At 45.8% G+C, this 23,804-nt stretch overlaps 1 protein-coding gene across 3 annotated transcripts in view; it reads right to left on the reverse strand.

Annotated features, from left to right (window-relative positions):
* Positions 1–23,804, reverse strand: part of ZNF786 (zinc finger protein 786) — a 35,450-nt gene that overhangs the window by 818 nt on the left and 10,828 nt on the right. Inside the window, exons 3-6 of one of the 3 annotated variants that reach the window (XR_003967303.1) lie at positions 22,854–23,006; positions 19,088–21,403; positions 16,458–16,539; positions 15,695–16,085 (exon numbers count right to left, since the gene is read on the reverse strand). Coding sequence is in view for 1 of the 3 variants with exons in the window: in XM_030308685.1 (XP_030164545.1) it covers positions 19,338–21,403; positions 22,854–23,006 (2,219 nt within the window). In the remaining 2 variants the exon portion in view is untranslated. Of the gene's footprint in view, positions 1–15,694; positions 16,086–16,457; positions 16,540–18,628; positions 21,404–22,853; positions 23,007–23,804 lie in introns of those variants that run through there. The other 2 variants (XR_003967304.1, XM_030308685.1) reach the window with 2 other exon arrangements.

Consider the following 23,804-nt stretch of genomic DNA (forward strand, 5'->3'; position numbering starts at 1 on the left):
GAGAGAGAGAGACAGAACATGAGTGGGGAGGGGGGAGAGAGAGAGAGAGAGAGAGAGAGAGAGAGAGAGAGAGAGATATGGAGACACAGAATCCGAAGCAGGCTCCAGGCTCTGAGCTGTCAGCACAGAGCCCAGTGCAGGGCTCGAACTCACAAACTGCGAGATCATGACCTGAGCTGAAGTCCGATGCTCAACCAACTGAGCTACCCAGGCACCCCTGTATAGATCCATATTAAACTGAGAGGAAAGAGAGCTCCATGTGCCTGGATGTGGGACAAATACAACCAATTTCACTAAGAATCTCTATTGACACAGGTATGAAAGGAAACGTTTCAAAATGCAGTATGAATATCTGTGTGTGTGTGTGTGTGTGTGTGTGTGTGTAGTCAGTATCACATTACTTGTGAAACTAAACACATTCCTTTTTTAAATGTTTACTTATTTTTGAGACAGAGAGAGACAAAGCACGAGTGGAGGAGAAGGAGAGAGAGAGAGACAGAGACACAGAATCTGAAGCAGGCCAGACTCTGAGCTGTCAGCACAGAACGAGATGCGAGGCTCAAACTCACAAACCGAGATATCATGACCTGAGCCAAAGTCGGATGCTTAACTGACTGAGACACACAGGGGCCCCTAAATACATTCTGTTTTAAAGCATTTATAGTATAGGGGTGCCTGGGTGGCTCAGTGGGTTAAGCGTCCATGTCTTAATCTCAGTGTTGGGAGTTCAAGCCCCACACTGGGGAATTCATTTCCACAAATACCTGCTTATTCAGTCAGATATTGTAACCAGAGATACACCTGTGTGTAATTTCCTATCCTACATTTTAAACTTAATATTACATTATAATCATTTTTCCCATACTGTTATCTTGTCTTCCTGGAGAACTGTGCTTTCTCTTGAAGGGTCTGCCTTTAACTAAGAAGATGAGAGATGGAGAAGAGGTCCTGGGCCCACACTCAGGATGCTGTTAGTTGCCTGAGAATACCCACCATACTCCTTCAATTCATTCTGTGCATCGTTAGGACACTGTACTTAGATTCTATCATTACATTTTAGGGTATAACGATATTTCAGCAGCTGCGGATGAGACTGCTTTTGATAGGTTTCAAAATAGGGAAACATTCACACATGCAGGTGTGGCCAACCATTGAAAGTAAGGCCAAGTTGACATTTTTTGGCAGGAGGTTGTCTGTGACAAGACATTCTTTCCAAGTTTACAGAAAGAGGTAACTGGCACAGTTATTTCTTGGTTAAGCCAATGGTCTTGGCCACTATTTCTCATTGTTCTAAGGTGAAGGAATTCTTAAGATGGTTTAAGAGTCAAACTAAGATTATTCCCTTAGTATTTAAATTTTGCTGTCACCAAATGCTAGAAGGTTCCAGGCATTTGGTAGCTGTTACTAAAAAGACATTACTGGTATTTGTGGAAATTAAACAGTAAGAGTTAGGGGCGCCTGGGTGGCTCAGTCAGTTGGGCATCTGACTTTGGCTCAGGTCATGATCTTGCGGTCTGTGAGTTCAGGCCCTGCGTCGGGCTCTGTGCTGACAGCTTGGAGCCTGGAACCTGCTTCGGATTCGGATTCTGTCTCCATCTCTCTCTGCCCCTCCCCCACTCTCACTGTGTCTCTCTCTCTCTCTCAAAAATAAAATAAAAACATAATAAGCAAATAAACAAACAGGAAGGGTTAAATTAAAGATATAATAAGTTTATATTACAGACAAAAACTACTGTATTTGTTGTGATAGGGTAGGAGTAGAGGCTCTGGAGTTATATTACATGGTCTTAAGGTTAGACCCGACCACTTTATTCACTCATTCAATATTTATTAAGTACCTACTATGTGCCAAGTAGTTATCAGTGTGCAATCTTCCATTTGCTTTGTAATATTTTATGCTATTTTAAAGTACATTTTATTTTTTTATTTTTTTTAATGCTTATTTATTTTTGTGAGAGAGAGACAGAGCATGAGTAGGGGAGGGGCAGAGAGAGGAGACACAGAATCTGAAGCAGGCTCCAGGCTCCGAGCTGTCAGAACAGAGCCTGATGCCGGGCTCAAACCCACTAACCGTGAGATCATAACCTGAGCTGAAGTTGGACACTTAACTGACTGAGCCACTCAGGTGCCCCCAAAGTACATTTTAAAAATTTCAAATTCCTACTGTTCATTGCAAATATATGGGGGTACAATCGATTTTTTGTATTGACCTTGAATAATGAAGCCTTACTAACCTCACGATAGTTTTGGTAGCTTTGTTGTAGATTCCATTGGATTTTCTACATAAATCATATCCTCTGCGAATAAAGACAGTTTACTTCTTTTTCATTATAGATGCCTCTCATTTCTTTGCCTTTCCTTATTCCACTGGCCAGAACCTCCAGTACAATGTTGGAAAGAAGTAGTAAGAGTGAATATCCTTGTCTTGTTCCCGATTTTAGGGAAATAATTCAGCCTTTCCCATTATATAGGATGTTAGCTATAGATTTTTAGTAGATGCCCTTTATCAGGTTGAGGAAGTTCCCTTCTGATTCCTAGTTTTCTGGAAGTTTTTTGTTTTTTAATTAGGAATGGTTTTTCTTCTTTAGTCTTTTCATATAGATTTTTATATTGATTTTCTTTTTTTATGTTTATTTTTGAGAGAGAGAGAGAGAGAAAGTGCAAGTGGGGAGGGGCAGAGAGAGGGGGACACAGAGGATCCAAAATGGGCTCTGCACTGACAGCAGAGAGCCCGATGCTGTGCTCGAATTCATGAACCACAAGATCATTACCTGAGCCAAAGTCTGATGCTTAACCAACTGAGCCACCCCGGTGCCCCAATATAGTGATGGATTTTCAAAAATTAAACCAACCTTGCATTCCTGAGACAAACTGCACTTGGTCATGATGTATTATCATTTTTACATATTGTTGGATTTCATTTGCTAAAATTTTATTGAATTTATACATCTGCGTAAAAGGGATATTTTTGATGTCACATAACGTTGGCCTCATAGAATGAATTGGGAAGTGTTTGCTCTCAGTTTTTTGGAGGAGTTTTGATATATTTTTCTTTCTTAAATGTTTGATAAAATTCTCTAGTGAAGTTTTCTTTGTGGGAAAGATTGTAAGCATAAATTCAATTCCTTAATAGACATAGGGCTATTCAGGTTTTCTATTTCTTCTTGGGTGAGCTTTGATAGTTAATGGGAATTTCCCCATTTGACATAAGTTATCAGATTTATTGGCATAAAGTTCATAATATTCTTTTCTTATATGTTAAGTAACTATAGAATCTGTAGTGAGGTCACCTCTCAGTGCTATGTTGATAATTTTTGTCTTCTCTCTTTTTTTATTAGTCTGGCTAGAGATTTATAAATTTTATTGGGCTTCTCAAAGAATCAGTTTTTGGTTGCATCAATTTTTCTTTTCTGTTCCACTGATTTCAGCTCTAATATTTATTTCTTTTCTTCAGCTTACTTCAGGTTTCATTTACCTTTTTTTTTCCCTCCAGTTTCTTAAGGTGGAAGCTAAGGTCATGGCTTGGTGGCCTTTCTTCTTTTCTAATATAGGCATTTTGTGCTACAAACTTCCCTCTAATTATAGCTTTAGACCATGAATCAGGCAGGTGGTAATGATGGATATAGGAGAGCCTACACAAGGAATTAGAACACAAAGGATGGGAAACATAACACAACTTGGATGCATAGTGAGAGGCATTCCATGTAAGGGGAGCCCATGCAAAGAACTGGAACGTGGAGAATTTGGAGAAAAGCAGGTTATTTAGTATAGCTGAGATATAGCCACAGGAGGTACGGCAAGGGATGAAGCTGAAGAAGACAGAGCCAGATAATAAAAGGCTTTGGGGGCACCTGGGTGGCTCAGTCAGTTAGGCACCTGACTGGTTTTGGCTCAGGTCATGATCTCACAGTTTCGTGGGTTAGAGCCCCATGTCTAGCTCTGCACTGACAGTGCAGAGCCTGCTTGGGATTCTGTGTCTCTCATTCTCTCTCTGCCCTTCCCTATTCGTGCTGTCTCTGTTTCTCTCAAAATAAATAAAGAAACTGTAAAAAAAAAAAAAAAAAAAAAAAAAAAGGCCCTGGCCTGATGGCAATGAAGAGTAAAGAATTTTAAGCAGGGGAATAGCATGATAATGTTTGCATTTTATAAAGATACTCCAGTGATCATGTGGAAGTAGAGAAGCACACAGAGTCAGAAACACCAGATAGAAGGTGGTCTTGGGGCGCCTGGGTGGCTCAGTCGGTTAAGCATCCGACTCTTGTATCAGCTTCGTTGATGATCTCACAGTTCATGATTTCAAGCCCCATGTCAGGCTCTGAAGTGCCAGTGCTGAGCCTGCTTGAGATTCTCTCTCCCTCTCTCTCTGCCCCTCATGCATGCACGCGTGCTCTCTCTCTCCTCTCTCAAAATAAATAAACTTCCTTTGGGAATGAGATTAGTGTCCTTATAAAAGAGATCCCAGACCCTAACCTCGAGGCCCCAGTGACAGACTGACATCTAGGGATCAGGAAGCGGTCCTCACCAGATGTGGAATCTGCTGATGCCTTGGTCTGGGACTTGTAGCCTCTGAACTGTGAGAAATAAGCTTCTGTTTTTCATAATCCACCCAGTCTGTGGAATCCTGTGATGGTAGCCCGAATGGACCGAGACAGGACACGATTCACATTGTATTCCCTGTCGGTTGTGATCCAGCATTTACATTCACTTAGATTCCAGTGTTAACAGTACTTCCTCAGTTGTGTACAGAGTGGCCCTGAGGTTTCTTTATGATGTCTTTACAAATGTTCAAGAAGAGGAGATGATAAGCCATGACCTAATCACCTCTCAAAGGCTCCGCTTCCTAATACCATCACATTGGCCATTAGGATTTAACGTATGAAATGGTGGGAGAGGGTGGACGGGGACACAGACATTCAGTCAATAACATACTCCCTTGAGTTGGGCAGTCCATGGCCCTGTCTTTGCTGAAGCACAGTAGAAAAAGCAAAGCTCCCTGTGAAAGGAACTGATTTTGCAGTCTTGCCATCTAGTGCTCAAACCTAATACACACTCTGTAGATGGTATTTTGACATAATCTCTAAGGAATTCTGTTGAAAAAAATAAGTCTATGGCAGTAGACTTGATACATTAAATTGACCCACTCAGGGATTTTGTCCATCACCTTGTTCTCACTGCTCTGGTGAGATGTCCAGTTGAGCTAACAAGCTACTGATAGGCAATAAAGAAAAGCCACGGGGGGGGCGGTGGGGGGTGGTGGTGCCCGGCTTTGGCTTAGGTCATGATCTTACAGTCTGTGGGTTCCAGCCCCGCATCGGGCTCTGTGCTGATGGCTCAGAGCCTGGAGCCTGCTTCAGATTCATTGTCTCCCTCTCTATCTCTGTCCCTCCCCTATTTACACTCTGTCTCTCTTTCTCTCTCTCTCAAAAATAAATAAACATTTAAAACATTAAAAAAAGAAAGAAAGAAAAAGAAAACCCATTGGAACATACAGTCATTTCCAATGAGGGAAGTCTTTGGCCACTGGTGAATGAGAAAGTTAATTTCATAAGTCTTATGTTCACTGATATTTTAATATGGAATGATTTACTGTGGCTTTAAAAAAAAAAAAAACACAGAAGCTTGTACATCTGAAACTAATGTAACATTGTGTGTCAACTATACTTTAATGAAAGAAAAGGAGAACTTGGGTGGCTCATTTGGTTAAGCGGCCAACTCTTGGTTTAGCCTCAGGTCATGATCTCATGGTTTGTTCATTCAGGCCCCACGCACTGGGCTCTGTGCTGACAGCACAGAGCCCTGAGTGGGATTCTCTCTCTCCTTCTGTCTTTGTCCCTCCCCTGCTCATGCACTCTCTCAAAATAAATTACACTTTATAAATAAATAAATAAAATAAAACTTCTCACACAAAAACATTATGGTGATTTAAGTCCTAGAGATAGTTCACTTACATGATTTTAAGCAGCATAGAATAGTTGGTAATTTGTAAAAATCAGCATCATGTTTTGATCTTCTAAAAAAAGCTGCAGTTGCATTTAGGTGAATTACATTAAATTGCTATAAATGCTGATCTCATTGCCATTGTATGAAAAGCTCTAAAGAGAAACATATTCTGTAGGCTTTAATTTCATGAATGAGCTATGGCTTCTCCATTTGGTTAATCAAAATATTCTGAAATTGCTTGGAGGCATTTGGATAAGCCATATTATATCTGTTGTATAACTATGTAGGGATCATAAAACAATAAGCTCTCTTCCATTTTCACAGCACTTGGATGTATCCATGAAAGTAACTTTTTTGTAAACAAAATGAGATTTAAATTCTAAGTTGGATATCTATGTCTTGTACATAAGGAAATTATTATCAGCCAATGTAAAGCTGAAACATTTCAATGAACAGATTAAGGTTATCAAACATCTGTTATTAAATTAATAATGTTTTAAAGGAGTATCTGGGTGACTCAGTCAGTTGAGCGTCCTACTTCTGCTCAGGTCATTATCTGGCAGTCCGTGAGTTCGAGCCCAGTGTCAGGCTCTGTGCTGACAGCTCAGAGCCTGGAGCCTCCTTTGGATTCTGTGTCTCCCTCTCTCTCTCTGCCCCTCCCCCGCTTGCACTCTGTCTCTGTCTCTCTTAAAAATAAACACTAAAAAAAAAATAATAATGTTCCATAAAGCATAACACAATGGGACAACCTACATACTTCAAAAAGCTTTGTGGGGTACCTGGGTGGCTCAGTCGGTTCAGCGTCCGATTTCGGCTCAGGTCATGATCTCATGGTTTGTGAGTTCAAGGCCCATGTCCGGCTCTGTGCTGACAGCTCAGAGCATGTAGCCTGCTTTGGATTCGGTGTCTCCCTCTCTCCTTGCCCCTCCCCTACTCACACTCTGTCTCTGTCTCTCAAAAATAAATAAGACATTAAAAAAATGTTAAAAAGCTTTATTATAACTTGAGAGAGAAAAGTTCGGTTTTTGTTTTGTACAGTTTGTATTTTTTAATGATTTTTTGCCAATGGCCCTGAAACACCAGCAATACACAGAGAGTATTTTAAGCTGCTACCTTTTGATCCAGGTTGCTGTAGGTTTTGTGCACAGGGTGTCTGGGTAGAATCCCTGCGCATGCAACTCTGGAGATGAATCTATGCATATGCTCATAGGCTTAAGCAACCTGAGTGGTTGCTCGGCCAGTCTTTGCACAGAACTCTTCCCTTGCCTTTGAATTCCGACTTTGAAAATCTGTGTCCTATGGACGATGGCTATCTGACCTTCTCCAAAGCATCTTGTGGAGGAGAAAGTGACTTCTCCTCTCTAGCACCTAAGTAAATCACAGCCTTTCCTGTACAGCAATAAGGATTCAGCTTCTTGAACTTCAGGGAGGTTGTTAATTTCGTCCCCAGATTATTATTGGCATTGACCCTGAATACATGATATACCAAGGTATATGGCAATCAAAATAAGGATGCCAGGACTTGGGCAGATTCCCCATAAAGAACAGAGAGGAAATGGACCCAGATGCCTCAGATCCTCTCAACTATGTTACGGTCACATTTTCAGCTTATGACTGGTGTCAAAGAGAGACTTTGGGATAAGGCTCATTCTATAAAAGCAGAAACTTATATTTATTTTTAAAGAATGGCTTCCCAGGCCTTTATCCCCCCTCCCCAAGTTTATTTATTTATCTGGGGGGCAGAGATGACGTCTTGGTCACCTCTTAGGGTTTTTGTCCTGTTTTTGATATCAGCTTTATAAATCAAACAGTGAATAAACCAACATCTCTTATTCCTTTCTAGAAGAGCAATGAGCCCTCTTTTCTAGTTCAGTCACTTCCATTCCCCGACCCCCCCATACCAAGAAGACTAAGAGAAGGGATTTGTATAATCTCAGTACAGCGTCTCAAATGCCAGTGCGATTGCCCCAAAACAGCCACGCTCTGATCTCTTCAAATCCACAAGCTCACCAGCATGGGAGTTAACTGTCTTTTCTGTCTCCTTTCCCCTGGATCCCCAAAGAGCAAGTGGCTCTTGCCCATTTCAGTCTGGGGTATCGCGACTGGTTTGGGACTATCACCGTCTGAAGAGAGGTCACCGAGAGGTGGATTAGTTTCCTCCAACTTTACGTCCAAAAGCACATTCAGTGGTGCTAGAATTCCCATGTTTCACGAAAGGCACAAGATAACCGGGCGAGAGGAAATACAAACAAAAACCTAACCCCCTGACGACCCTGTGGTGCCGGGAAGGGAAAATAAAACGGTCAGCACTCCAAGGATGTAACCTTTACTTGGATTGGAGGCGCCGGTTTTGGTACACCTGTCACGTGACGAAAAAGCCCGGGGTGGTAACATTTTGTGGTAGCAGGGGAGATACTACCCCAGGAGAAACGCTGGCAGGCATGCGCAGATGGTAGCCTCTAACCCAAGTATTAGGACTGTTGTGTTCAGAACAGGCCGTTCCAACCGTTCTCTAAGAGGCTGGACAACACGGTGCCAGGAAGGAGCGGAGGAAATGACTGGCTGCAGCTTAGGCAGCTGATGCCAGGAGACAGCGCGGTCGGGGCGGGGTCGGAGGAGGGGCGGGGGCGGGGGCGGGGCCGGGGCCGGCGGGGGCGGGGCCGGCGGGAGAGCGCCCGGGTCTGAAGTTGAGTCTTACACTGCCTCCTTCCAGGGACCGGAATCTGCCTTCTTTCACAGACCACACGTGGACCGCTTTGTCGAAAATGCGCATTCCTTTCCTCCCTGGCTCTGTTAGCCCGTCCAGGCTGCGCTTCTATCAGCTTCTAGTCTACTCGGGCAGCAGCCACCCACTCAGAAACAGCTGAGATGACTGTTTCTCCAGGACCGCTTCCCTGGTCCCTCCAGGTTGGGTCAAGTGACCTTCCTGTGTGTTACCCTCACACTGCCGGTTTCCCTCTAGCCTGGCGCTTTTTCCACTTCACTATATCTGCCCGTTTACTCCTCTTTCTGCCCACTAGACTGTGAGTCTCCCGAGGGCAGGACAGTACCTGGCCATCTCGGTGCTGGGCAAACGCACAGGACTGCTTTTCTTTCTGGTGCTGCCCTTTGACTGGGTGTGATTTCCAAACCTCAGCCATGGCTGTCACACTTGGCCGTTGATGTTTATGATCTCAGCGAACTACTCCTAATACTATAGCATTAGGTCACATTTATTTAAACGATTCCCAAATCCATAACTCTATAGACTCCTTTTTGGGGTTAATTTCAGTCATATATCCTCTTGCATATTACATGATCTCCTTTTGATCTTTTCTGCTTCTACACCGATTCGTTTTGTCAACTAAACCCTTTCGGTGAACTGTGTCGCCACCTTTTCCTTTCCTTCCTCTTTCTCTTCTCTTCCTTTCCTGAACAATTCAGTTCCAAAATCATTAAGTGGAGCCATTTAATGGTGTGGTGGGCATCCACACCAGCGGTGGATTCAAGCGTGGGGGGAGGTCAGTCCAGAGCTCAGTGTCACACCCACAGTGGGGCAAGGAGGGCATCTGCTAAGGGCAGGGAGTGGCAGTGGCCAGGTGAGATGGCTTACATACAAGGGGGTCGGCCAGATACATAACCATATGAAGGATAGTGGGAGCAAGGCTTCTCATTGTTGGAGACAGAGTTACAAATATGGGAAGGGACAAACTTGAATGGACCCTGTGGTGTTGGATTGAAATCGGCAGTATTGCTGGGGAGTCATTTTTAAAAAAGAGAAAGGGAAGTGTGTAAACGTAAACATGTTTGTGTTGTGTGTATGTACGTCCTCACTCTAGGCACTGAGAGGGCCCCAGAGTAACAGCGAACGCTGCTGGTGGCAGATCTCGGCTTCTGATCCACCGCCCACTAAAAGGAACCAGGGGTCCCTGTTGAAATGTCAGCTCCAGCACTAGGACAGGGAAAAATGGAAGATGAGCCTGGAATAACTGTGCCAGAGAACAAAGGAAGTTGCTCAGGAATGATGGGAACGTGTCAAAAAGACACACAAAGAAGCCTGTGTAGGGGCCCCCTTGTGGGCCAAACTTGGGAAAATTGGAGCATTAAAATAAATACTGACAGAAAGGAATTATAAACCACTGGATAAAATAAAAGAACCTATGGGGCCACAGAGATAGAAAATTTATACCTTAATCAAGGGAGAATTCGATGAGGAATGGGATATTTACATGGCTTCAAATACATCCCCACGAAATCACCACATAGTTAATAATCACAGAGAAGAAAACAAGCAACTTCACAGTGGAGAAGTCTGGCAGACACGACCTGGGTCAACTGATTAAGGTGAACATCATCAGGAACAGAACAAATTGAAATCCTGTGCTACCCAACAAGATGTGATGAGAACACAGCATCGCTTCTTGTCCATCCCTCTGAAGGGAAATAACCTGAACTTAACCCTGAAGACTCATCAGGCACACTCAAACTGCGGGACATTCTACAAAGCAACTGTCCCGCATTCTTGAAAGGTATGAAGGTCCTGACGGCCTGAAGCTGTCTCTTTTTTTCTAGAAACGTACCGAGGGCTGAAACAAGCAAGCTGCAACACCTGAATGTTTTTTTCTACCTGCCAAGTCCACAGTGCTACATGCTAGTATGTACACGGTCGGAGCCCCAAGATTCAACAGGTGACAGTTACTATTAATGAAGACTGTCAACTTCTCAGACCAAAACACTCATTGCTTTTCTCCATTCTAACTTTCTCTAAGCAGCCAATTCCAGACTTTAGTCTCTATTACTTGCAACCCCCCCCCTTTCTGTTAGCTATCTCTATGTCTTTATTTTTTTTAATGTTTTATTTATTTGTTTGTTTGTTTGTTTATTTTTTGAGAAAGAGAGAGACAGAGTGTGAGTAGGGGAGTAGCAGAGAGAGAGAGGGAGATACAGAATCTAAGCAGGCCATAGACTCTGAGCTGTCAGTGCCGATCCTGACGCGGGGCTCAAACTCATGAACCAGAGACTGTGACCTAAGCCGAAGTCTGACGCTTACCGGACGGAGCCATCCAGGTGCCCCAATTAGGATTCTTTATTTTGTAAAAGAAAACTCAACCCGAAACATTTTAAACAAGAAGTAAATGTTTCTGGTTCACATAACTGAGGAGCCAGGGGTAGTATAAGTTCAGGCACAGTTTACGCCAGGGCTCAAATGACGTTAACAGGAAGAGGTTTCCCTGTCTCTCAGTTCTGCTTCCATGTGTTGGCTGAGCAGTTCTTAGGGCCACATCATTCCTCGTTCTGATCCAGCAGGAAGGAGGGTGTTTTCCCCCCATGTAAGTCACTCTCAAAGAATAAAGGAGTTAATGACATGGTTTGCAAATAGTAAAATTGCGGGAGGTTTTCTCTTCTCCCTGCCTGAACATTCTAAGAGAATGGAGAAACGGAATGATTTTCCCATACAGTTACACTCTTTCACTCCTATGTGGAAGACTTTCTGAATCGCTGCTGAGTCTTCAACAGGAAGTGGCTTCAAAATAAATATATGTGACTTCAAAAGTCATTGGATGGGTAGGTCAGGAAATCCTACTGATAAAGAAGGTTGCCATCTCATGAAAGCCTGGCCAGTCAGCAAACATAAAGAAGGAATGAATTGCTGAGACTTGCCTAGTCTTTGATTTCATGAATTACTCTCAGTTTTTCAACAAAGCCCCATCATGCCTAGAAAGATCAGTCTCATAGATACTCTTCATAACATGCGTGAAGGGTTCCTTCGGATGCTCATCCAGATCTTCCTCCTGTGCTCAGAAACAGACGACTACATCATCAAAGGACCCTGCCGCCTGGCCCCACAAACACACTTGCCTTTGTCGCAGGATGGCTCCACACCTGTCCTCATCAGAAATATTTAGACACCTTCTACCTTTGTCTCAGATAAGGAGTTCGTGGATCTTGAGAAGCCACGCTTTTCAATATGTACGACAGGCACGGCTTGCAACGATTTTGCTGGTCCTTTTTCTGCAAGTTAACCTATACTCCACCCAAACCAGATTTGCCCGCTGGCAGAGGTAGAATATTGAATACATAGGTTCTTGTTTTAGAAGAAGGATCTGTGTGTCGTGGGGCGACTCGTAAAGCAGTCATTGGAAATGCCACAGACACTCATTTGTAACAGGAGAAACGCAGCTTGAAATGAGTAGTTTGAATCAATTAAATGAACATTTGAGCACATACCACAGGACACAGTCATGTCAACGTGGTAGTGCGTGATGAAGTATGCACAGAACTGCCTTCAACATTTTCTGTGATTCAAACACTCATGCGTTTATGAGAAAGAAATACAGAAAGTTACATCTGCAGAGGTTTCTACATTTGGTACTGTGTTGCTCCACTAAAATGAAATTTAAACTGGGGCGCCTGGGTGGCGCAGTCGGTTAAGCGTCCGACTTCAGCCGGGTCACGATCTCGCGGTCCGTGAGTTCGAGCCCCGCGTCGGGCTCTGGGCTGATGGCTCAGAGCCTGGAGCCTGTTTCCGATTCTGTGTCTCCCTCTCTCTCTGCCCCTCCCCCGTTCATGCTCTGTCTCTCTCTGTCCCAAAAATAAATAAACGTTGAAAAAATAAAATGAAATTTAAACTGAACACTGATTATTTGGCCCAAGAACACATTACAAGTGTCAGAACACCAATTATCTTTAGCAGCATAAAATCAGATAGTCACTTTACCTAGAAGAAAGTGACAAAGGGGAACAAGGAAAATGTCTGAAAGCTGGATATGTCTGATAACCTGGAAAATGTGGAACAGAAGCTAATTAGGCAGTCACAACCCAAGAGAAGCAATATTGTGAATTTTATTAATATTTGTTAAAGGAAACAAGTCCTGGGGCGCCTGGGTGGCTCAGTCGGTTAAGCGGCCGACTTCGGCTCAGGTCATGATCTCGCGGTCCGTGAGTTCGAGCCCCGCGTCGGGCTCTGTGCTGACAGCTCAGAGCCTGGAGCCTGTTTCGGATTCTGTGTCTCCCTCTCTCTGACCCTCCCCCGTTCATGCTCTGTCTCTCCCTGTCTCAAAAATAAATAAACGTTAAAAAAAAAAATTTTTTTTTTTAATTAAAAAAAAAAAAGGAAACAAGTCCTAATAGGTATTTGTTGAAGGGAAGGAAGGAAGGAAGGAAGGAAGGAAGGAAGGAAGGCAGGCAGGCATAGAACTGGAACTCAGGAAACCAAAGTCGTATTATCTGTCACGTGGAGGAAGTCACTTCAATCTCTGTAACTCACTTTACTTACCCATAAAATGAGTGAGTTAGATTACAATCACTAAGGATTCTATTTTTAATACTTTTTTTTCTTTCTTTTTTGCATTAGTGAAAAAGGCAGTAAGAAATTAATTGCCATGTTTCTTGGGAAACATTGTTTCAAATTAGGCTAAGTATCGGAAATTGAGTTACTGTCACCCCTGGAGGGGTCTTTGAAAACCTTGAAACTAAAATAAGACTTAGGACCATCATTACCATTTTCTTAAGAACTACTAGAGTGATGGTCCCTATCACTGCAATTTAGAGTTGTACTATCTATCATTCGTCCCCCCGTCCCCCTGTAGGGCTTTCCTTTTCTCAGCCATCATTTCCTCTGTTCTTTCTCCTATTTTGCACCTCACCAACACGCAAACTCAGCTTCAGGGAAACTAGAACTCTCAGCCCAGGGCTGACTGTAGACTCAGTAGCTATGTGTAGGGCTCTACGTTCATTAATTCATTGATCGATTCAACAAGCGTTCGGAGAGCGCCCACTGGGGCCATACACTGGATGGGTAAGAAGAGAAAAAAATCAGTCTCTGCTTCAAGGAACTCAGTTCAGGGCTGAGCGCACGGATTTGTCTGCAAGGCCCTCTCCGGATCCCACAACACAAGCTCAGGTTGGAGGGCTGGGCCAGGGCTGCAGATTCCACCGTCCGACTTTCTCGGAGGGCGCCTCCTACTGGCCGGAACAGCACCAGCAGGCCACCCTGGGACCGAGGGCCAACCTCTCTGCCCCGCCGAGATGTCACGGCTCACACCTGATGCTGCACCTAAAGCAACTGCATGATCCAACACCCCAGGCTGGTTCCAGCCGGAGTCTCGCTTCCGTCCGCACCAACTGCCCCTTCCTGATGCCCAGTCACTGCGGCAGCCCCCATCCCCACCCACCCCACACACTGCCACCAGGAAGTCTGGGCGGTCGACCTCTGGGGGCGGCGCCTGCCCCGGCGGCGGCCGTCGCCCTGGAGATACGCCGGGAAATGTTGCCTTTCCTGCGCCTGAATTCGGCCCCCACAGTGCCGCCTGCGGGCAGGAGGAGCAGATTGCTCTGGGAGCGTCGGCAGCTCTGTGCATCCTTTAACATCCGGATCTCCCCTGCTCTCCGGACTGGGAGAACTGGAATTGCACTCCACAGCTCTGACCCTTCCTCCTTTGGAGGCTACACAAGGTTAGATCCAAGATTGACCGGCATGTAAGTCATGGAATTGGACCGTGCATAACGTTCCTCTTTCTGCCTCAATTTTTCCTGACCCAAATTGCCCCTCTTCAAAATGAAATTGTGAGTCATTGCAACCCTCCACCCACCTCTCCGCCACTCACTTACTCACCAGGGTGGTTTTCACCGTTCCGTCGTTTCAGGAAAGGTCTGGACTGCCTTGGGCTCAGAACAAGTCCTTTAGCTTCTATGAGGAGCTTGGGGGTGGGCGGAGGTGATATGGGAGGCAAACTGAGGAAGGTACTCTAACGATGAGTAAAGGCTAGTTAGGCTAGTTAGTAATGTTCGTTATGTAGATTTCTCTGGTGCTGTCTCCAGGCCGCTAGAGTCTAACGTTGTCTCTGGATTAACTTTTTTTTTTTTTTCAACGTTTATTTATTTTTGGGACAGAGAGAGACAGAGCATGAACGGGGGAGAGTCAGAGAGAGGGAGACACAGAATCTGAAACAGGCTCCAGGCTCCGAGCCATCAGCCCAGAGCCCGACGCGGGGCTCGAACTCACGGACCGCGAGATCGTCGGACGCTTAACCGACTGCGCCACCCAGGCGCCCCAAACTTTTGTCCTTCCTGATAAGAAGGCATCGGTAGAAACCAATGGGCGATTTCCGAGGCACAGCTTTGGAAATTGACGTCCTGCTTTTAGGCAAATGGGGGGAAGGCAGGAAACTTGTATCTGCTTCCTTTCCATTGCTTTCCTTATGCCAAAGTGGCATATTTGGGGGTGGCATATTCTACTACTATTCAATGGTCAGATGACCCAGCTAGCACTCGCCAGCAGGAGTGTTTGTAAGTTAAGGATGTAATGTGGAGGCTGTTATTTTTTATTTATTTTGAGAGAGAGAGAGAGAGTCAGGGAGGGGCAGAGAGAAAGGAAGACAGAGGATCCAAAGAGGGCTCTATGCTGACAGCAGCAAGGCCAATGTGGGGCTCTAATTCATGAACCATGAGATCATGGCCTGAGCCAAAGTCAGACGCTCAACGTACTGGGCCACCCAGATGCTCCGTTCCATTTCATTTTAAAACTTCTGATGACAGGGGCACCTGGGTGGCTCAGTCAGTTAAGCATCCAACTTCGGCTCAGGTCATGATCTCACAGCTCATGAGTCCAAGCCTCACATTGGGGCTCTGAGCTCCCAGTTCAGAGCCTGGAGCCTGCTTCGGATTCTGTGTCTCCCTCTCTCTCTGCCCCTCCTCGCTCATGCTCTGTCTCTTTCTCAAAAACAAATAAACATTAAAAAAATTTTTTTTAACGTTAAAAAAAATTTCTGATAAACTGTCCTTTATTTTGTCAATTATACCTAAAAGTTTCTGGATCTGTAGTTATTTAATCACTCCAAACTGCCCTTGTTAAGTTGATGAAAACCTCCCCCACAAACTTGCTTGGTAAAGAGTAAGGCAGTGAATTACATTCAGTCTGAAACATGTTTGTGTTTTATCCCTAATCATTTTGTTCTTATAATCATAAAGGGTTTCCATTAATTCTCTGCTTTTCTTCCCTATTAAAAAAAAAATACCTTTCATTACTCTTTTGGTCTCTTCCAGATGCTAATAATCTCCTTAGGCCTGTGTGATTTTGTCCTCAGTAGTTGGTGTTTTTTTTTTTTTTTTCTGTTCTCTTTCTTTGTAATCTTCTTTCGTATTTTGAAAACGTTTTCCCCTCTCTTCTGCAACAAATTAATTGGTTTAGTAACTGTACTGGTTTTTTTACTTTAAGCACTTGGTATTTCTCATGCACAGAATATGAATTTCCTGAATTTCCAATTAAGTGTGGTGGAAGGATCCCTGCCCTCGTACCTGGGGACCCACAGAGTCCCAACCCAGCCACTAACTATGGGTGAGACATTTACTATACCTTTGGTTTCCTCCTCTGTAACATTAGAGATTGGAATAAAAAACCTTCCGGCTCCTTATAATGCTAAAATTTGGAATTTAGAATTATAAATTATTCTATATATTTATTATATTCCTTATATATTTATCTCTATATAAAGTCTAAAAAGAATTGAAAGGAGTACTTGGGTTTAGTTGGATCTTACCTTTCTTCTTGACTTTCTCCAAGGCGCCTCTAGTTTTTAACAATATTTTGAACCCTCTGGATCTTTTACCATCTGTGAAATCCTGCAAGGAACAGGCAATAAGTGAGAACAGCAAACTAGAGGCTCCGGCCTTCGGTCTCCCATGAAACCTCTGCTGGGTTCCTGATCACATCCTGCTGGCAGGGTCCCCACCACGGGCATCCACCTTCTCTGCTTACATGGAGTCTAGCTCCACACGTCGAGGTTGGCTACTCTGTGAACACAACAGACACCGCCGTGGCTCTGAGTGATTGTAAACCTGCCTAAATGATGTAATCTTTTAACGTTGTCAGTGACCTTTGCTGGTGTCCCACCACTTGAGGAAAGAGGGTACTCTTAAACCACATAAGAATTTATTCTGACTTAAAGGTCTGTTTTCTTTGCCCCATAAAACCTAAGACCTCTTTTCCTTGGATCCTCACGCTTTAAAAAAAAATTTTTTTTTAATTGACTTATTTATCCTGAGAGAGACAGAGACAGCTTGAGTGGGGGAGGAGTAGAGCGAGAGGGAGTGAGCATCCCAAGCAGGCTCTGCACCGTCAGCGCAGAGCCCAACACAGGACTCAAACCCACGGAACAGTGAACCCATGACCTGAGTCGAAACCAAGACGCCAATGCTCAACTGACTACACCACCCAGGCTCCCCGGATTCTCATCCTTCTTAATGGACATAGGGCTGCTTTGCTGGAGCCAAAAGGGCTTTTCAGTAATGTTTTCCAAAATGAATCCTGCAGAACTCTATGTCCCCAAGGTCACAGTAAATGTTTTTGAAAAAGAAAGAATCCCGAGGTCAAATATATTCACAATTTAAGAATATACTATACATTAGGTATTCCTAATAGACTGCATGTGTGTGTGGTGGGGTGGAGGGAACGGAGGAAAACTATTTTTACCTCAATTGGCCATGTGGTGCTTTTCTCTCTTTTTAAAAGTACACCTTTGGAGGGGTGCCTGGGCGGCTCAGTTGGTTAAGTGCCCGACTTCGGCTCAAGTCATGATTTCACAGTTCGTGGGTTCAAGCCCCATGTTGGGCTCTGTGCTGATAGTTCAGAGCCTGGAGCCTGCTTTGGATTCTGTGTCTCCCTCTCTCTCTGCTCTTCCCCCACTCATGCTCTTTCTGTCTCTCAAAAATAAACAATTAAAAAAAAAAAAAAAGTATACCTCTGGAGCCAGTGTTCCAGAGCACATCATCTGTGAAACATTGTTTTAATAGTATGTGTTTGTTATAGGTTAGTTGCAGTCTCATTTTCTGTCATCCCTCCAAATTTCAGGTCAGCCTTTCTTTACACGAAACATGAACCCTCTGAAAGTCAGGAGTTCTTTGTCTGGAGTGCAATTCTGTCCCTAATGTACAAACATTCTGTGCTCCTGCCGTCTTCACCTCATGTAACAAGTGGGGTAATCTCCTGGACTTCTGTTTACTTTTAACATTTGCTTTCAAACTCCACACTAAATTGTTGTTGCCTGTACTGCTGCATGACAAAGCTGTCTAGCTTTATTTATTTTTTTCCTGAAGATTTTAAGTAATCTCCACACCCAGTGTGGGGCTAGAACTCACAACCCCGAGATAGGTCGCATGCTCTGCTCACTGAGCCAGCCTGGTGCCCCTTGGCTTTATTTTGTCTTTACTCAGATTTAGTCACTGCTTAGATAGGCACTCTTGGTAATCTCCTTCACTGTCTTGGCTGCGAACAGCTTCTCTGTTCTGCAACTCCTAAACCTGTATCTCCTGTCCCAATCCATCTCTCATCTAAATTCTAGCCCTATACATCTTAGCATCCTCGCTTTAAAAAAAAAAAAAAAAATTTTGTTTTAATGTTCATTTGTTTTTGAGAGAAACAGAGTGCGAGCAGGGGAGGGGCAGACAGAGAATCTGAAGCAGGCTCCAGGCTCCGAGCTGTCAGCACAGGGCCGGATGCGGGACTCGAACTCACGAACTGTGAGATCATGACCTGAGCTGGCGCTTAACCAACTAAGCCACCCAGGCTCCCCTTAGTACCCTTGCTTTTACATTTCTTCAACTCAGATTACCAAACTTTGATGAAATTATCAGTTTTCTTTAGGGGTAACTATATACATCACCACCACGAAACATACCGTGAAGCCTCAGCATTCACGTAAACAGACCAGGATTCAGAGAACTTGTTTTATTGCTCACAGTTTCAAAATAAATGAATCAAAACCAAATTCAACATTGTATCAGGGCTGCAACAAAATTCACACATACCTGAACCCCCACTTTAGAATCCTACTGTGGAAAAGGAGAACAGTGGACATTTAATAGCCACCTCATCTCCTCAACTTTGGGAACAGTACTGGAAGGATTTCCTTTTGTCTTAATTCAAGCTGGGATTTCAGAGCTAGCTGAACATTTGGGGGGAAATTACCACTTAAGATGGTAAGAAGAACAGATATCTCTTTTATCAATGGATAGGAAATAGAACTGGTGATGTTTTAAATGTTTATTTTAGAGAGAGAAAGAGAGCGCCCGCGCCTGAGCGGGAGAAGGACAGAGACAGAGGGTAAGAGAGAATCCCAAGCAGGATCGGGCTGGCAGCATGGATCCAGATCTGGGGCTCGAACCCACCAACCTGAGATCATGACCTGAGCCGAAATCAGGAGTCGGATGCTCAAGTGACTGGGCCACCCAGGTGCCCCTTCCTGGTGATGTTTTAGCCGAGAAAATCCTTTGTGGCTTCTCATACTCCTAACTTGGTTCCATTCTTGGTCAAAAAAGGGCCCCTGTTCCTAAAATCTGTCTCCCGGCGGGTTTCGCTATGGCTGCCGTGGATTCCCAGGGAACGTCAAGCCTGCCGAAGGCTCTGGACGCCCTTCCCGGCCTCAACTCCAGTCAGCCTCGATCATCGCGAACAGCTGGCTGAGCCTCTTCTTGACGTCAGGCTCGCTGGGGGCACTGCAGGATTTGGCGTGCACGCGGATGTGTTCGGCAAGTTTGGACTTGTAGATGAAGCCCTTGCCACAGTCGCCGCAGGCGAACGGCCTCTCGGGTCTGTGTATGCGCTGGTGCCTCAGCATGTGTCCCTTCTCCCGGAAGTTCTTATCACACTCGGGACAGTGGAAGGGCCTCTCGCCTGTGTGCAGGCCTTGGTGGCTGAGCAGCTGCGCCTTCAGGCGGAAACTCTTGTCGCACGTGGGGCACTGGAAGGGCTTCTCCCCCGTGTGCGTCCGGACGTGTTCGATGAGCTTGGACTGCTTGGCGAAGCCTTTGCCGCACTCGCAAGAGAAGGGCATCTGCCCGCCGTGCAGCAGCTGGTGGGCCTTCATGTCGGCCTTGACGCGGTAGCTCTTGCCGCACTCGGGGCACTGGAAGGGTCTCTCGCCCGTGTGCAGGCGCTGGTGACTAAGCAGCTGCCCCTTGAGGCGGAAACTCCGGTCGCAGCTGGAGCAGCGGAAGGGCCTCTCGCCGCTGTGCACGCGGAAGTGCTCGGCGAGCTTGGACTGCCGGGTGAAGCCCTTGCCGCACTCCCCGCACGAGAAGGGCCTCTCCTTGCTGTGGGTGCGCTGGTGGGCCTTCAGGATGCCCTTGAGGCGGAAGCTCTTGCCGCACTCGGGGCACCGGAAGGGCCTCTCCCCGCTGTGCACTCGCAGGTGCTCCCGGAGCTTGCAGCGGTGCGCGAAGCCCCTGCCGCACTCGCCGCAGGAGAACGGCCTCTCCCCGCCGTGCCGGAGCCGGTGTGCTCTCAGCATGCTCTGGAGGCGGAAGCTCAGCCCGCACTCCGGGCACTGGAAGGGCTTCTCGTCCGTGTGCAGGCGCCGGTGCCGCAGCAGCTGTCCCCTCTGGCGGAAGCTCCGGCCGCAGTCGGCGCACCCGAAGGGCCTCTCCCCGCTGTGCACTCGGACGTGCTCCGTGAGCTTACACCGCTTGGCGAAGCCCTTGCCGCACTTGGCGCAGGAGAAGGGTCTGCCGCCGCCGTGCGCGAGGCGGTGGACCTCCAGCGAGCCACCCGGGCGGAAGCTGTCGCCGCGCTCCTGGCACCGGAAGGGCCGCTCTCCCGCGTGCACCCGTTTGTGGCTGGCGAGCTGGGACCCGGCAGCGAAGCGTTCGCCACCCTCGGGGCAAGACCACGGCCTCTCCCCGGCGGGGCGGTGCCGGACAGTCTCCGCGGCCCCCGGCCACGGGCCTGGCTTCCCTCCCGAGCGCAAGCTGGCCCGCCGTGCCTTCCCTGGGAGGGCCAGGTCGCCTTCGCCACGGGAGACCAGCCTCCCCCTGCTGGGCTGGCCCTGGGGAGCCGCCAGGCTGTTCTTCGGGAGAGAGTTCCGGTCGCACCTGGGGCACTGGGAAGGCCTCTCCCCCCTGCGCCGGAGGCGGTGGCCGAGAAGGCTCTGCTTGCGCGGGCCGCACCGTTTACATCCAGGGCCCTGCTGGGGGCTCGTCCCCGCGGATACAGCCAGATGCCTGAGCAAATACCGCTTCCGGTGGAAGCTCCGCCCGCAGTCGTGGCACCGGAAATGCCTCCGACCCTGAGGGATGCTGCGCTGCTGCTGTGGATCGGCTTGTTTGCTGAATTTCTTCCAGGGCCTACACGGCTGGTCGCTCAAGTGGCTCTGGTGCTTCTCTAAGTGATTCTTCTTCCAAAAGCTTTCCTCACTGACAGCGCTTGGGTGCTGGGTGCCCTCCCAGGAGGGGACCTCCTGAAAGGCAGGGGGAGCCAGAGTTCTGGGACTTGGGATTCCTTCTCTCCGGGTAGGTTCCCTGCAGCTGGGGACTACTGGAATTGGAGCCCATGCGACATGTCTGTGTGGATTCACGAGAGCGATCCTCCCGTCAGGCCTGAAGGAAGCATCTGCCCTTCCTCCTAGTGAGGGTTCAGAGGGGCACTGGCCCTGTAGGAGATCTACTTGGAACCCGCATTTAGCTTCTCCTGAATTCACAGCTTGTTGACTTCCTGAAATGGAAAACAAAACTTCAGTCCGTATTCCTGTCATGACTAAAGGCTTATATCACCAGGAAAGGGAGCAGTAACAGTGACCTCTGGGAACCCAGCTCCCACGGAGCTCCACAACCAAGGACATTTCAGTATGGTTCCATTTAATGACCAGGAAGGAGTTTGGTGAGAGTCTGCTAAAATTAAACCGAAAAAAACGTTTCTTAAAAGAGGAAAATCTAGGAGCGCTTGTCTGGCTCAGTCGGAATAGCATGCCACTCTTGATCTCAGCGTCATCAGTTCGAGCCTCATGTTGGGTATAGAGATTACATAAATAAACTTAAAAAAAAAAAAAGGAAAATATAGGTCTTAATAGGGCCTATGCTCTGAAATGAGACCGTCTGGGTTCAAATCCCACCTTTCCGCTGTCTAGCCTCTGTCAAGTGAATCTCTCTTGGCTTTGGTTCCTTCTCCCGTAGAAACAGGGAAACAACAGGACATTTGACTGTCAGGATTATTGAGTTCCTGCAGTTACAGTGTTGAACACGTGCCTGGCATACTGCACACCCCATGTGCTCACCGCCATGACTACAGGACCATCCAACTTGTGCCGTTTTGATGTGGAGGCATTTCTGGAGTCAGGATGATGACGGTGTCACTATTAGACCCTAACATCACGGTCCCATGTCACCCAGGGGATGTCCCTCAGGCCAGGCAGCAGGGCTTGGGCTCTGTTCCCCACTCCTCGCCCCTATTCCCACCAACCTTTTAAAAAGGTTTCTTGGAAGAATTGATAACAGATGGTAAAAAGTGAAAGAATTTGTGAAGCAAAACTCCTTTACTGTCCAGAAAGCAGCAGCAACAAACTAAGCAAACTAAACAAATTTCGGGGAATGATGCTCCCGTTGGCTTTCTCATTCCGTATTTTAATGCTGCCTTTTAAGAATCCAAAAATTTCAGACTCTCCTATGATAACAAGAAACAACAGAGGAGAGCTAAGTTTTAGGCATTCAAGTAGAGACAACAGTTCCCAGATAGGAAGGAAGCAATTTTGGTCACTAAGATTTAGATAACCAGTTTCGCTACCACCCCGCCCCACACCAGCCCTGCCTACTAACAATAGTGCCTACTTACTGAGCTCTTACTGTGTGCCATGTATCATTTTAACACTTTATGTATACTAACCTACTTAAACCTATAATGTAGGTGCTTTTATTATCTTCATTTCATAGGCCAGGAAATTGAAATATCGAGAGGTTGAATAACTTGCCCAAGGCGACCCGGAAAAGCAAGATCCAGACTCAGAGTCCAGGACCCATACTCCTAACCACTGTGCTTTACTGCCTTTTTCTAGAATATGCCAGACATCAAGCCTCAGCCTAGCCAAACAGGAAGACATGATCAGAGAACTGGAACAAAGATATCTGAATGTGATGTCCTCAGGAAAGGGCCCTAATTTCTTAATACTCACGCCAAAACAGATGTCCCTCAATAACTGGATCAAAATGCAGATCAGCTGAAGAGCAAATTATGTTTCCTGATTTCTGTGATTCTCCCCAGTTCTTGAAGAACTCTTTCCCCTGTTCAATCCGTGATATTAGTTCTGGTTTGGGAAGTCCATCATCTGTACAAAGAAGTTAGACAGGGTAGTTTGGTTTCTTTGAGCACTAAATTTAAAGCATGCGGAGTTGTTTTTAAATTTTTTAAATGTATTCCTGGGATAATATATGAGAAGAGATGTCAAAAAATAGATTATAGGTTTGCACAAAGAGGAGTAAAACTGCCCACACATCCTAAAAGTTCTTCCTAATCTTTCTGGACCTGTTAAATCAGTTATACTGTTTAAATCCTGTCTTGGTCCCCATATGTCTAGCAATATGTATTTAGCCATGGGTTTTTTGTTTTTTTTTTAGCCATGGGTTTCATAAAACTCACTAGTAGGGTGCTCTGAGAATGGTGGGACAGCTCTGGAGACAGCTGGACAGATATCACGAGAAGAGGGGGAGATGGAAAAATAACTCGAATGCCTGTCCTAGGCAATTTCAAAGTAGGTAGCTCTAGCTAAAATATTCTCAGAAGTTCTCTGGTGACGGTGCTAATCATGACTCCAAACATGGTGGAGTTCTGCTAGAAGAAAAAGGGTTGTAAGCAATGAAATAAACAGATGAAAATAGTTACAAGATTCTTTAATATATGACCCCCATTTCCCAAAAGAAATGTTTAATTTATTTATTTTCAAGTAAAATTTTCTTTCAATAAAATATATTTAACAGAATCTAAAGTATGCTTCATAGGTTGCTAAAGGGAGATCAGTGTATGGTTCAAATAAGAGAAAGAGGGTACGCTGGGCAATGCCTGCCTCAGGAAGAAAATGTCAAACTGGTGTAGTACATGTGGAGACAGATCACTGTTCTAGATTCCT

This window comes from Lynx canadensis, chromosome A2 (assembly GCF_007474595.2).
Source record: "Lynx canadensis isolate LIC74 chromosome A2, mLynCan4.pri.v2, whole genome shotgun sequence".
In the NCBI taxonomy this organism is placed as follows: Eukaryota; Metazoa; Chordata; class Mammalia; order Carnivora; family Felidae; genus Lynx; species Lynx canadensis.